This window comes from Pseudoliparis swirei, chromosome 20 (assembly GCF_029220125.1).
Source record: "Pseudoliparis swirei isolate HS2019 ecotype Mariana Trench chromosome 20, NWPU_hadal_v1, whole genome shotgun sequence".
NCBI classification, from domain to species: domain Eukaryota; kingdom Metazoa; phylum Chordata; class Actinopteri; order Perciformes; family Liparidae; genus Pseudoliparis; species Pseudoliparis swirei.
Genome location: NC_079407.1, coordinates 27,383,008 through 27,398,014, shown reverse-complemented (window position 1 = coordinate 27,398,014; position 15,007 = coordinate 27,383,008). Strand labels below are relative to the sequence as shown.

General features: G+C 44.1%; 2 protein-coding genes across 3 annotated transcripts in view; one reads left to right on the top strand and one right to left on the bottom strand.

The window, feature by feature from the left end:
- The first annotated feature begins 256 nt into the window (after window positions 1-256).
- On the top strand, window positions 257-5,361 carry aasdhppt (aminoadipate-semialdehyde dehydrogenase-phosphopantetheinyl transferase). Of its 2 annotated transcripts, none has more exons than XM_056441714.1 (7): window positions 257-694; window positions 1,167-1,280; window positions 1,932-2,061; window positions 2,572-2,693; window positions 3,724-3,876; window positions 4,804-4,863; window positions 4,999-5,361. In XM_056441714.1, exons 1-7 carry the CDS (start codon window positions 551-553, stop codon window positions 5,215-5,217), a joined length of 942 nt encoding a protein of 313 aa, XP_056297689.1. In that variant the 5' UTR covers window positions 257-550; the 3' UTR covers window positions 5,218-5,361. The 2 variants fall into 2 exon arrangements, with proteins under 2 accessions (XP_056297689.1, XP_056297688.1); XM_056441713.1 differs by having other exon boundaries at window positions 262-694; window positions 3,715-3,876.
- Window positions 5,362-8,453: 3,092 nt separating this feature from the next.
- Window positions 8,454-15,007, bottom strand: part of gucy1a2 (guanylate cyclase 1, soluble, alpha 2) — a 48,603-nt gene continuing 42,049 nt past the window's right edge. Inside the window, exon 8 of the mRNA XM_056442079.1 lies at window positions 8,454-13,666. Coding sequence (XP_056298054.1) covers window positions 13,447-13,666 — 220 coding nt within the window. The 3' untranslated portion in view covers window positions 8,454-13,446. The remainder of the gene's footprint in view (window positions 13,667-15,007) is intronic.

Here is a 15,007-nt window from a genome sequence, read left to right as displayed (position 1 = left end):
ATTTACAAATAACAGGATTAATATGTAAAAAGTGGAAATCGGATAGAATCATTTGAAGGAAAAGAAATAAAGACCCTGTAATAAAAGTAAATAAAGTATAAAGGCACTATTTTCACAATTATGTTATAATTCATGCTTCAGTAAATCCCATCTCTCAGGTATTAACGAAATATTATATTCATTCACAGCGTGACATGTATTTTGTCCGTTTTACAATATTCCCGAGAGCACCTGAAGCCGTCTTCAGTTGTGGACAGTTAGATCGCTCCTATTGGTCGGTTCTCTGCGTATGACGTCATTTTATCCCGCCTCTTCACTTCCGGGTTTTCTCGGCGTGCTCACCCGGCTGTCAGTACCCCAAAAAAGTGCAACGTTAGTCGTGTACTTCGTGAGTCTAAAGTTCCGGAGTGCACCCTGGAAGTATTACAGCACCTTGTTGTTTTCAGTCAAACTGTACGTGCTAACGTTAGCAGCTAACGGTTAGCTCGCTAACAACTTGTGAGCACCGGAAGTTGTGTCTCGGCCCGGATGTCCGGAGGCCGGTCAGGCGATGGGTTCGGTCCGCTGGGCTTTCCGCTGCGGGTCCTGGACGCCGACCCGGTCCGACTGGCTGTTCGCGGCTCGCTGCGTTCAGCGCGAGGAGGAGGAGCGGATCCGACAGTTCGTGTTCGCGAAGGACGCGAAGTCCGCCATGGTGCGTGTGTCTGTGTGTGTGTGCGCGTGTGCGTGTGTGTTGAAATGCGTGTGTGTCTGTTGACGTGTTTGTTTGTGATGATATGTGTGTGTTGATATGTTTATGTGTGTGTTTTGACATGTCTGTGTGTGTATTGATATGTGTGTGTGTGTATATATATGTATGTGTTTCTATATGTGTGTGTGTACACTTTACATTATTACATTACATGTCATTTAGCAGACGCTTTTATTCAAAGATTTGTATATATATATATATATCTCTGTGTACGTGTGTGTACATATATATGTGTGTGTGTTTGTTATCAAATCCAGTTGATCGTGTGTGTGTGTGTGTGTGTGTGTGTGTGTGTGTGTGTGTGTGTGTGTGTGTGTGTGTGTGTGTGTGTGTGTGTGTGTGTGTGTGTGTGTGTGTGTGTGTGTGTGTGTGTGTGTGTGTGTGTGTGTCCGTGTCCCCCCGTGTCCCCCCTCAGGCCGGCAGGTTGCTGCTGAGGAAGCTGGTGTGTGAGCGGATGGGCGTCCCCTGGTCTGAGATCAGATTGGAGCGATCCCCCAGAGGGAAGCCGTACCTGGCCGCACCGCTCGAGGTACGCAACAGTTCTTATTATTGATTATTATTATTCTGTTACATTTATTTTGTAAAGGACAACATTCACAAATTACAAACCCCCCTCAGAGGGCTGTACCATCTGTACACACAGACATCCCTGACCTCACATCGGATCAGGAACAACTCCACAAAATAACTTTTATCAGGGAGGAAAAGTGGAAGAAATCTTAATTAATTATATATATATAATTTCCATCATATTAATTTAGAGTAGAAACAAGAATAAAAATGCAATATTTGACTTCAATTATTATCTAAAAATACTTGTTGATACCCCCTGAACTACACTTAAATACCGTGAATAAGGCGTGCATTATATTGTATATTCATACCTGAACCCTTTGCTCGCGTTGATTTGTTTACATTATTACATCATTGTGATTAGAACCGGTAATATCAATCAATAAAACTTTTATTTCAGACTCGAGCTCCAGACGGTACAAAACTTTAACTAGAATAAAATACAGACATCACAAGTAGAATAGTTGATGTTTGACCTCGAGACGTAGTTTATGTTAATGTTGCTCTGACTGTTTGGATTGAGTTCTTAGCGTTAAAAGCATTCAGAAGATTTTACAGTATTTCTTTCATAATGTATAATATCCATAATTTGATGACTGTCTTGCAGCTCCGGCCAGATTCAGGCCCTGAAGCCCCGGCCTGGAGTTTCAACGTGTCCCACCAGGGGGAGTACGCGGTGCTGGCTGCACAGCAGGGGGTGCAGGTGGGCGTGGACGTCATGAAGACCACCATGCCAGGTTGGAGATATCGATCGGCTCTGTGCACACGCTTTGAGATCAGAAGATGTTTTACGGTCAATTAGATGTTAAAAAAGAAAAATAGCCCAACATTAATTTGAGGATTTATTTTGGTGAATTTCTTCAAATTAAATAAAATGTGTCAAAAGTTTGAATATCGAACTATAACATGATGTGTCAGATGTCTAATTCAACCATCTCGCATAACATAATTAATCTACGACAGACAAATCTGTATTATAATCATCTCAACTCCCAGGAAAGAGGCGTAAATGGAAATGTTGTTGTACTTCCCGATGTCACCACAAGGGGGCAGTGTTGCCTCGTGTATGTAGAGCTGAGATGTTCCAGAGGAAACCGTCCACAGTAATCTCATATAACCTGCTTTCTTTCCCCATCGTCTTTGTCTCTATCCTTCTTCTCTCCTCTTCCCTTTCTTTCGCCCTCACACCTTCCCTCCTTCCATGCTTCCTTCCCTCCCTCCTTTCCTCCCTCCTTCCTCCCCTGCAGGCAGCAGCTCCGTGCCAGAGTTTTTCCGCATCATGACTCGTCAGTTCACGGCGTATGAGTGGAGCGTCATCCAATCAGGAGGCTCGGAGCAGCAGCAGCTCGCCGCGTTCTACCGCCACTGGGTAACCGCGGCAACCTGTGTGTGTGTGTGTGTGTGTGTGCGTGTCCTTCTCCATCCTCCTCACAATCTCACGCTGTAGTTCTTTCTCTCCCCTCTAAGGTTTGGTTTTTGAGTGTAATTTGTTTCCTACACACACACACACACAAATAAAGACGTGGCGAGCCGTGGCGTCATCACCGCGCTGTTTGACTAATGGCAGAGTTCGACGGTTGCCATGGAGATTAGCCCTGTAATACTGTTGTGGCCCGTTGGCTACCGAGCAGGACGCACACACACACACTGACACACATTCACACAAACGCACAAAGTCTCTTTGGGAGACGTCCCATCTGTTGTGAATGTATGTTATTCTGCTACTGAGCTACACTCTCTTTGACACACACACACACACACACTTGCCCACACACACATACCAACTCACACACAGCTACACACATACACTTGCGCACATACTCACTCACACACTTACTCGCACACACTAACACACACACTCACTAACACACACTCACACACACTCACTCTCTCACAGTCACACTAACACACACACACTCTCACACACTCACTCTCTCACACAGTCACACTAACACACACTCACTCTCTCAGTCACACTAACACACACACACTCACTAACACACACTCACACACACTCACTAACACACACTCACACACACTCTCTCTGTCACACTAACACACACACTCACTCTCTCACACAGTCACACTAACACACTCACTCTCACAGTCACACTAACACACACACACTCACACACACTCACTCTCACAGTCACACTAACACACACACACTCACTAACACACACTCACACACACTCACTCTCTCACACAGTCACACTAACACACACACACTCACACACTCACTAACAGACACTAACACTCACTAACACACTCACACACTCACTAACAGACACTAACACACACACACTCACACACTCACTAACAGACACTAACACACACACACACACACACGTGTTCTCCATGTGACGGGTCTGTTTCCCCCCCTCCGTGAGGCCCTGAAGGAGAGCTTCATCAAGGCCCTGGGGACGGGTTTGACCTTTGACCTCCAGCGGCTGGAGTTCCACGTGTCCTCGGAGCCGCTCGCTCGGGAGCGCGCGCAGCGCCGGACCATGATGCACCTGGACGGGGAGGAGGACGCCGACTGGGCGTTCGAGGCGAGTCGGTCTGGCGGCGGCTGTGAAGCGTCTTTTATTGGTGTTTCATATCGACCAATAGGAGCGCTGCTCCTGGTCACACGGCGCTTTGAGCTCCAATCAAAGCGCCGTGTTTGAGAAGCTCAAAACGATCCGATAGACATGAAGCTCGTTTACTGCAGTACATCTCATTGTGTGAGGTCAGCTGGTTGCCTAGCAACAGCACGGTTACAACACCCCCCCCCCCCCCCCCGATGTTGAACTTAAGATACAGGCCAGTAGACATGTTTGTAGTGTCGTGTGTTTTTGGGGGTTCTATTTTTAGTTCAGGTGAGGAAGTCAAACTCTTATAAAATCATGGAGGCGGCGATGCCTTCAAAGACCTCACGGAGACGCGATGATGCGTTGAGGAGCCGTGGAGGCACCGTGAAACATCAAGCGTGTCAGTTTGTTGCATTTCCTTTCCTCTTCGTTCCTCATCCTCCTCTCCCATGTGTTCTCCCTCTCTATTCCTCTCTCCACTCTTCTCTTTCTTTTCTTCTCTTTCTCTCCTGAGTGTCAGGTGGATTAACAAGTTACTGTGAAAAGGTCACCAAGTTTAAACGCCTGATGTTACATCTCCTCTTCTCTTCTCCTTTCTCTTCTCTCTCTCCCTCTATTCCATCTCTTTCTCTTCTCCTCCCTCTTTCCCCTCTCTCCTCTTTCTATTCCCTCTCATCTTCTCCTCTCTCCTCCTTTCTCTAGTCTCTCTTCTCCTTTCTCTCTCTATTCAATTCAATTCAGTTTATTTGTTTAGCCCAATTTCACAAATTACAAATTAGTCTGGGAGTGCTTTACAATCTGTACACATAGACATATGTGTGTGTGTGTGTGTACTGATGTGTGTGTGTTTGTACTGATGTGTGTGTACTGATGTGTGTGTGTGTACTGATGTGTGTGTGTGTCTAGGAGAGTCTTCTGGACCCTGCCCACCAGGTCTCCGTGGCTCTGGGCCCAGCCTCCTCCTCAGTAAGAACACACAGCTGGTCGCCGTGAACCCGGCGGGCTCTAGGACCATGCGCTGTGGGAGCATGCTCATATAAGATGCCTTCATTCCAGCTCAATTAGACGCTGGTTAATGAAGACTCTCTTGTCTCCTGGCAGCCTCCTCCTCTTCCTCCTCCTCTTCCTCCTCCTCCTCCCGCCTGCTTCACGCTGCTGTCGTTCGGTGACCTCATCGCGTCGGCCTCTCCGCTGACGGAGGAGGACCCGGCCTGCTGGGACGGCTTCAGGGGGAAGGCCGACGCCCCCCTGAGACACAGGGACACACACACACATAACACACACACACAGGCACATGACACACACACACATGACACATAACACACACAGGCACATGACACACACATCCACATAACACACACATGACACACACGCACATCCACAAGACACACACATACACATAACACACACATCCACATAACATAAACACACATGACACACACGCACATCCACAATACACACACATACACACACACACATGACACATGACACACACATCCACATAACATAAACACACACATCCACATAACATACACACACACATCCACATAACACACACATAACACACACATCCACATAACACACATCCACATAACACACACATCCACATAACACACACATCCACATAACATACACATCCACATAACACACACATCCACATGACACACACACAAACACTAATCCACACTCTCACTCACACACTCGCTGGTCGGTGTACTTTAGGCATCGTCTCAGAGTCTTCATCATTACAGAAACACTTTGTTTACAGTAAATGTAATAAATGTGGAACTGTATATTCTGTATGATATGTAAGATAATTAACAATTATAGAGATTAAAGATGATCAATAAACCAAAATCACTTCATTTAACGTCAATGTGGATCAAGACTCAAATAAAGAAGTACTCGTGTGTGTCCCCTTCAAGCAATGAAGGACACACACACACACTACACACAAGCACGCTGGGAACAATACTGTAAAACTATAAAACTTGTGTGTTCTGTGCATTGTTTTACAACTTTCTCGTATGTCTCTTACTCTTCTCTTTATATAAACAAATATGTCTGAGGAATAACTGGAGTGAATCTTCTGACCTCATTTCTGCACACACATATATATATATAAACATATATATATATATACATGTATATATATTATATATATGTGTATATATGCACATATATATGTAAATATACACATATAGTGTATGAGCGTATATCAGTGTGAGTCCTTAACCATGCACAACGGACAACACACACAGCAGGTGTTGTGCCTCCCGGTGGTAACGAGCTGTGTGTGTGTGTGTGTGTGTGTGTGTTGTGTGTGTTTGCCGTGATGATGGATTTTCCTCCCGTGATATTCTGAGTGATTCAATTACGGAGCGATCTGATTGGTCGGAATGAGCTTCTGATGAGGAGATGCTAATGAAGTTACGCAATGTTCCAGGAAGCAGGAGGGCATGGAGGGCATATCCTTAAATCACACACACACACACACACACAGTTACGTGTACAGTTTGTTTAATCAGCTGTGTGTCTAACCTTCTGGTTCTTTGAGCAGCGATGGGCTGACTTCATAGTGTGTGTGTGTGTGCGTGTGTGTGTCCTTTACTTGTCTTGTGGGGACATAAATCTGTTCACACGGTGACGTTGAGGGGACTCGCCTTCCTTTTGGGAACAAAATGTACATTAGAGAGGGAAGTCTTAGTTATAGGTTAAAGTTAAGGTCAAAGTACACAACGTCTACACAAAAAGTACACAATGTCTACACACAAAGTACACAACTTCTACACACATTCCTGTTCCAGTCATCACGTGTAGTTCATCCGGAGGATTAATCAAGATAAACGTAGGTCCATGAGCCGGTGGTGGTGACCAGCTGTCACACACACACACACACACACACACACCTACTGTAAACACACACACATCTACTGTAAACACAAACACGGCCTGGTGCTCATTTAATGTGGTGGATCAACACTAATCCGCAGATCGTCTGGATTATTAAAGTCATATTTATTGTCAAGTCAAACGTGATTTTAGATTTTAAAGAAAAAGATATAAAGAAAAAAAACTACGAAAAAAAGAGATAAAGAAAAATATATCTGTTGAATTAATTAAGTAATTCGGAACATGGAGAAATAATCGCAACTAATAAAGAAAGCGATTGGTCGGATACTAACGATCCGACATGGGAAAGGGGGCGGAGCTAAAAAGAGAAGAAGATGGAGGGAGAGAAGAAATTAAAGTAGAAAACAAATGACGAAGGCAGCATGATTCATTATTGACGGTCACACACACAGACACAGACAGACACACGCACACACACACACACACAGAGACACACACACAAAGACATACACGCAGATACAGACACACACACAGACATGCACACACACACAGACACACACTTGGTGGTCTTGTCGTGGTGAGGGGACGCGCCCTCAGAGTCACTGACAGTTTGTTACAGGGATGAAGAGGAAGATGAAGGTCGGTTCTTCCTTCTCCATGTTTTTGGAAACACGTCTGTCGGATGAAGGTCGGCGTTCTGTTTCTGAAGGTCAAAGGGTCGTCGAGCATTTCACCGAAACTGCTATCGATGACATCATCGACGACTCCACCCGCCGATGAAGACGAGTCACCGTTACCCAGGTGAACCTTCAGGAACATCGATCTGAACTTATACTTATCATTTATAGTGAAATATGAGACGACTTCACCTCACAGTCGAACCTCAGAGGTCAAGAGGAGAACACACAGACTCATGTTCCTCTACACGGAGGTCAGAGAGCACGACCGTGAAGAACGGCTGCATAATTCATCCTGATGCAGGGCGGTCTGACGCACACACACGCACACACACGCGCACACCTCATTTGTTTAATACGACACACACTGTGTAGATTACATGACCCTTCTGTGTGTGTGTGTGTGTGTGTGTGTGTGTGTGTGTGTGTGTGTGTGTGGAGGCCACTCCTCCTGTGCAGTGAAATATTCAAACCATCCCAGAGCCAATTAGTGTAATGGCACGTATTTGCATATCCAGGGTGTGTGAAGGGCAGAAGGATGGATGGAGGGATAGAGGGGTGGAGGGATAGAGGGGTGGAGGAATAGAGGGGTGGAGAGATAGAGGGATGGAGGGACATCATAAGACAGAAGATGAGCCCTCAATGTCAGTCAGAAACAAACAGCCGCCATCGAGCCTCTCTCTCTCTCACACACACACAAACACATACACACACACAAACACACACACACACACACACACCTGACGCCAACGACAGAATCAAACAGGGGGCGTGTCCAAGGTCATGACATCACAGGACAACACGCCGTGTTTTTACAGATTTGGAGATCTTATGGAGGAATGTGCGTTTTGTTTCCGGTTTGTTTCTGCCGTTAAAACCAGGAGATGTTGAACACATTACCCATCAGCCATCACTCCAACGCAGTCAACGGGGGCGACGCTGCAACAACAACAACAACACATGTTCAACAAACGTCTTTCAACACAAACGATGACGTCACGCGTCAGTAATCCATCGTCTAAGAAAACCTCTCGGAACATTTTATTTAAAAGAAATACATTAGTGTCTTCTTCCCTAGAATTGTTGAAAGAAGACGGGATGAAGGTTAGAGGACATAAAGCATCTGAAACAAAGAAGTGAAACACTTTTAAAAAATCAAAAAATCTGTGAAATATTCTCCCAAAACAAAATCAGCTGATGTTAAAACAATTTCCATAGTTCAATTTATTAAATAGATCTGAATTGTACAGAGTTGTTACAAGTACAACGGGCCGTTAATTAACAAAATTATTACGTTCTTATGTCGTTTCACACACACACACACTCCCTGACTACCCTCATACTCATTGTTTAGCACTTGTATTGACTCTGTGATGGATGTGTGTGTGTTGGTGACCTACAGTGGGAGGTTCAACGCTCCATTAGTGACGACGAGTAGAAAACCAGGATCTGCAACCCCTCAGCACGACGCGGAGATCGGACCAGAACGTTGAACAACATGCTGAGAACTCACAGTCGGGTTCGTGCGATGCTGGTGTAAAATGTCCTTTCTTTAGCCGAGACACGGAATAACATTTATGCTACGGTTGATTCCTTTAGGACACGTGAACGCATGTAGGAAACCACAAGGAAGCGTCTCTTTGGATAGAAACCCTCTTACATACACTTAAGAGCGGTTCAACTGCCTTATGGAAACCCTAAATTATGTGTATTTATTTGTTTAACTGCGTGATACGATGCAAAGTAGGATCCTTTTTATGTACTGAGTAGTCTCTATAGGCCAGGCAAGTTCTGGTTCCCCTTGGTCGTCTCTGTATTCTTGAGTCTTTCAATGAAGGGTAAAAGGTCTATGCGAACTTCTATCGTCTGAAAGTGATTTGGCTTTTTATGGGTTTGAAATCAGATTTTAAACTGGCTGCTTGAGGATAAACCCAGTTGTATCCGTCGTCTCAGAAGAGCAACTCTAGTCTCTATGGGACCAGATGTTCTGGTTTACCATAGTCGTCTCTGTATTATTGAGTCTTTCAATGAAGGGTAAAAGGTCTATACGAACTTCAATCGTCTAAGAGTGATTTGGCTTTTTATGTACTGTCCAATCTCTATAGGCCACAGGACCAGATGTTGTTCTGGTTCCCCTTGGTCGTCTCTGTAGTATTGAGTCTTTTAATGAAGGGTAAAAGGTCTAAACGAACTTCTATTGTCTGAGAATGATTTGGCTTTTTATGGGTTTGAAATCAGATTTTAAACTGGCTGCTTGAGGATAAACCCAGTTGTATCTGTCGTCTCGCAACAGCAACTCAAGTCTCTATGGGACCAGATGTTCTGGTTTACCATAGTCGTCTCTGTATTATTGAGTCTTTCAATGAAGGGTAAAAGGTCTATACGCACTTCAATCGTCTAAGAGTGATTTGGCTTTTTATGTACTGTCCAATCTCTATAGGCCACAGGACCAGATGTTGTTCTGGTTCCCCTTGGTCGTCTCTGTAGTATTGAGTCTTTCAATGAAGGGTAAAAGGTCTATGCGAACTTCTATCGTCTGAAAGTGATTTGGCTTTTTATGGGTTTGAAATCAGATTTTAAACGGGCTGCTTGTGAATCAACCCCGTTGTATCCGTCGTCTAGTTCCGCCTCTCAAGTTGCTCATCGGACGGCAAAAAAAACACATGGAAAAGGAAGTGTTTGCCCAGATATTCTCTGGCTACATCAGAAACCCCAAGAAATATATAATTATATATATATAAGAAAGATCTGAGCTCATCCGTGGTCAAACCGCTAGCATTGTGTAGCTTTTTATAGCTATCATTACGTACTGTGGGAAATGAGGGACCCTATGAGGCATCTGGCCTGAGTGACGTCAAAGTGTTACTTCTATGTTCTTTTTATGCGAGTTACTTCTGATGAGTTGAGATGTCCATGTTGGGTTTTGGATTTGCCTCAAATGGATTTACAGACTCTTTTAAGTATCCACGAGACCTTTAGTTATACTTTACTTCATCATCAGGGCAAAATATAAGACTCGGAAACTTCTCACGGACGTTTGTGAAAAGATGAACTATTCTAATGTATTTGTAAATTATATTATTATATATATTGAACCTATTGGACCTTTTAGGCACGTCACTATGAAGAGAAATCTTCTGATGTTTCGCTGATGTCTCAGGTCGTTGTTGCAGATTCTGGTTCTCTAGAATATCACAAAAAACATGAAAGTTTTGGATGAAATGTGAAGCTGCTTTCTAGGTGTAGCAAACAAATTAATCTGGTAATTTAAATGTTAAGTTGGCTTTAAATGAAGTGATACTGTAGATAAATTGACGTAATTCAGAGATAAAATGCATTGTGTTCCTGATATATTTAGGCTAAAAAACTATACTTTGAATAATTGTTTTTATCTTTTAGTGTTATCGTTGTTAGTTTGTTATTCATTTTATTTTGCATAGTATATTTAAATGAAAACAGGACGTTATCTGAAAGAGTAGGTTTGAGTTATTTTTGGATATGACTTTGGGGAGTATGGAAAAAAAAAATTTTAAGTCTAAAGTCTATTTTTCATATTTTTAAGGACATGGTTCTTTAGAGAACCCTGGTTTGAAAGGTTCTTCGTGGAGCCAGAAATGGTTCTCCTATGGCATCACTCTGAAGAACCATGTTCGGTTCCAGGTGGCACCTTCATGGTTCTGTGTGGGTCATTTCAGAATAATTTTCTCAGAAAGAACACAATAATGAGGATGTGATGTTGACGACTCTGTGAATCCTTTGTTTGATAATAAAACATTTTTAATGTAATTCAAATTAAATTAAGTAATTATCCAAATATGCAAAGTTCATGAAGCCTCTCTTATAAACTCTCCCGTGTCCGTTGGTCACATTTTGGTTTCTGTCTACGAATAGAACCACCTGGTAAAAAAAAACAATTAAAAAAGCTGAGTTATGTAAATGTGAACCGTGTGGAGCATGCGTTCCGTGACGATGTTTACGTGTTAGTACATCATGATATGATCAATACTATATGATCAGTACTTTATCATCAGTACTATATCATCGGTACTTTATTATCGGTACTTTATTGTGTTTATTATTGGTTGATCTGGAAAAAAGCAACAGATTAATAGTATTTAAAATATTTGAACTATTTTGAGAAGCGCTTGATTTATCTCGTCATCTCAAAAGTCAGGTTTCATACACATGTTGACCGATGGAGTTCCATGACCTTCCATGACCTTTCCATGACCTTTAACCAAATTGACATGACCAAACATTTAGTGAAATTTCGTGTATACACAAGTATACAACTTAATTAATGAGACAATAGTTTGATTAACCCTTGTGTTGCCTTAGGGTCATTTTGACCCGAATCAATATTACACCCTCCCCCCGCCTTTGGGTCATTTTGACCCGATTCAATGTTTCACCCTCCTGTTACCTTTATATTTACTAACATATTTTACCCTTTGGGTTCAATTTGACGCCAGCAATTAAAACCTCCAGAAAATTATTAGAATTAATATTGTTTTCCAAGTTTAAGTGTGAGGCACTTTATGTTTGTTTGTTGACTACCGAAAGAACACCGACATTAAACATTGAATGGGGTCAAATTAATCCTAAAGCGGGGGGAGGGTGTAATATTGATTCGGGTCAAAATGACCCTAAGGCAACACAAGGGTTAAAAGAATAAATATGTATATACATGTATATTCTTTTAATCAAACTGCGTAAATTAACATATGAATATAACACATTTCCATGACTTTCTGCAAACATTTTTTTTCAAGGACTTTTCCAGGCCTGGAAATAACCATCCAAAATTCCATGACCAAACATCTAGTGAAATCTCGTGTATACACAAGTATAAACCTTAAATGACAAATTAATGTGCGGGAATAGTTTGATTAAAAGAATAAATACTTATATAAATGTTCATTCTTTTAATCAAACAGCGTAAATTAACATATGAATATGAAACATTTCCCAGGACCTTTCCCCAACTTTTGCACAAACATTTTTTTTCAAGGCCTTTTCCAGGCCTGGAAATAACCATTTTTTTCAAAAATTCCATGACTTTTCCAGGTTTTCCATGACCGTACGAACCCTGAAAGTAAAGACCCGACCAGTTGGGACTCGGTGGCTCGTAAACTTTGGCACGTGTCGTTTTAAATCCCTCATTTAAACCTCTGTGTGTATAAAGCGTCGTAAAAATAAACAAAAAGTCGTACGACAAGACGAATGAAGCGCTCCTTGTGTTCAAAAATATGTTCAAATATTCTAAATGAACCCGTCTTGTACCGGAGCAGTTAGAAAAGGCACTGAGCTGGGAATAATTATCAGTCCTAAACATATGACCTGCAATGAGATGTCTGGATTGTGATTGGTTATAATTTGCTGGGGCTCAAAAGCAGGAAAGCTTAGCACGAGTGTTTTTTGCATTTTGTCTTTTTTACGACCCCTTTTCTCTCTGTCCTCTCTAAGTTGTGTCGTGTGGATGTCAGACGAAGCGTGACATGGTTTAGGGAGACAGTTTCAGAGGAGGGGGGGGGGATCGTCCTCAGTCCTGGTCTACAGTCATCTTCAATCCATACGACGTAATTCCTTTGGACAAGTGGATTTCCCCCCCCCCCACTTTCTCCGTCCCCCACGGTGGTGTGAATGGTCTCTCCCGGGGTGTCGTCTCCTCCCCCTTTGTCGCCACCCTGGACCACGTTACGGTACATTTCGGGAGAGAGGACTAGAAACCGGGTATTCAGCTCCGTCGCCATGTTTTTACATGATCACGGTTCCTCTGCTAATCGAGCCGGTCGGCCGGTCGCTTCCTCCGGGACGAGTCCACGCGGGACCGGACCCTCGAGGACTGAACCACGCCTCCGTCGCTCAGAGAAACCAGGCGAGCTGTTCTTTTCTCAGCGATAATGAGAGCGTTTCTGAAAAGAGTTTTGTTCATAGAGGCCAATCTGAGAAGGCCTTGCATATCCCAATAGATCCCGCCCCGCACCTGTGCTCGGGCTCCCTCTGAATACCTGGGGTCCTACAGACTCGTCTCCCTCAGAAACATGGTGCCGATGCTGTAGGAGACCTTCCTCGTGGTGGCCGGGGGGGCGGAGCGAGAGCTGGTCAAGGAGGCGTGGCTGTGGGACGTCCCCGCCTCCAGGAAGTAGCACGTCCCCTGGATCTCCTTGGGGAAGTTATCCGGGAGCTCGAGCCGCGAGCGAGGGACGAAGGAGAAGGAGCGGTCGTCCTTCAGCAGCCTGTCGGGAAGGAGGCGCCGTGAGGACCCGGCCGCGCACAGGCGCGCGTGTGTGTGTGTGGGGGGGGGTGTGTGTGTGCGTGCTTGTATGTATGTGTATGTGTGTGTGTGTGTTTGTATGTGTGTGCTTGTGTGTGTGTGTGTGTGTGTGTGTGCGTGCTTGTATGTGTGTGCTTGTGTGTGTGCGTGTATGTGTGTGTGTGCGGGTGTGTGTGTGTGCGTGTTTGTATGTGTGTGCTTGTGTGTGTGTGTGTGTGTGCGTGCTTGTATGTGTGTGCTTGTGTATGTGTGTGTGCGTGTATGTGTGTGTGTGCGGGTGTGTGTGTGTGCGTGCTTGTATGTGTGTGCTTGTGTATGTGTGTGTGTGCGTGCTTGTATGTGTGTGATTGTGTATGTGTGTGTGTGCGGGTGTATGTGTGTGTGTGCGTGCTTGTTTGTGTGTGCTTGTGTATGTGTGTGTGTGCATGTGTCTTTGTATGTATATGCATGTGCGTGTGTGTGTGTGTGTATGTGTGTGTGTGTGTGCGTGCTTGTATGTGTGTGATTGTGTATGTGTGTGTGTGTGCGGGTGTATGTGTGTGTGTGCGTGCTTGTATGTGTGCTTGTGTATGCGTGTATGTGTGTGTGTGTGTATGTGTGTGTGTGTGTGTGTATGTGGTTATGTGTGTGTGTGTGTATGTATGTGTGTGTGTGTGTGTGTGTGTGTGTGTATGTGGTTATGTGTGTGTGTGTATGTGTGTGCGTGCTTGTGTGTATGTGTGTGTGTGCGGGTGTATGTGTGTGTGTGTGTGCGTGTGTGCGTGCTTGTATGTGTGTGCTTGTGTATGTGTGTGTGTGCGTGCTTGTATGTGTGTGATTATGTATGTGTGTGTGTGCGGGTGTATGTGTGTGTGTGCGTGCTTGTTTGTGTGTGCTTGTGTATGTATGTGTGTGCGGGTGTATGTGTGTGTGTGCGTGCTTGTTTGTGTGTGCTTGTGTATGTGTGTGTGTGTGTGTGTGCATGTGTGCGTGCTTGTTTGTGTGTGCTTGTGTATGTATGTGTGTGTGTGTGTGTGCATGTGTGTGTGTGCGTGCTTGTATGTGTGTGCGTGTATGTGTGTGTGTGCGTGTGTATGTGTGTGTGCGTATGTCCGTGTGGCTGTGTGTGTATGTGTGTGTGTTTATGTGTGTGTATATATGTGCATGTGTCTTTGTATGTATATGCATGTGCGTGTATGTGTGTGCCTGTGCGCGTGTGCGTGTCGATGTGTGTATACGTATGTGTGTGTGTGTATTTGTGTGTGTCTGTGTGCGTGTGTTTGTGTACGTGTGTGTATGTATGTGAGCTTGTGTATGCGTCGGT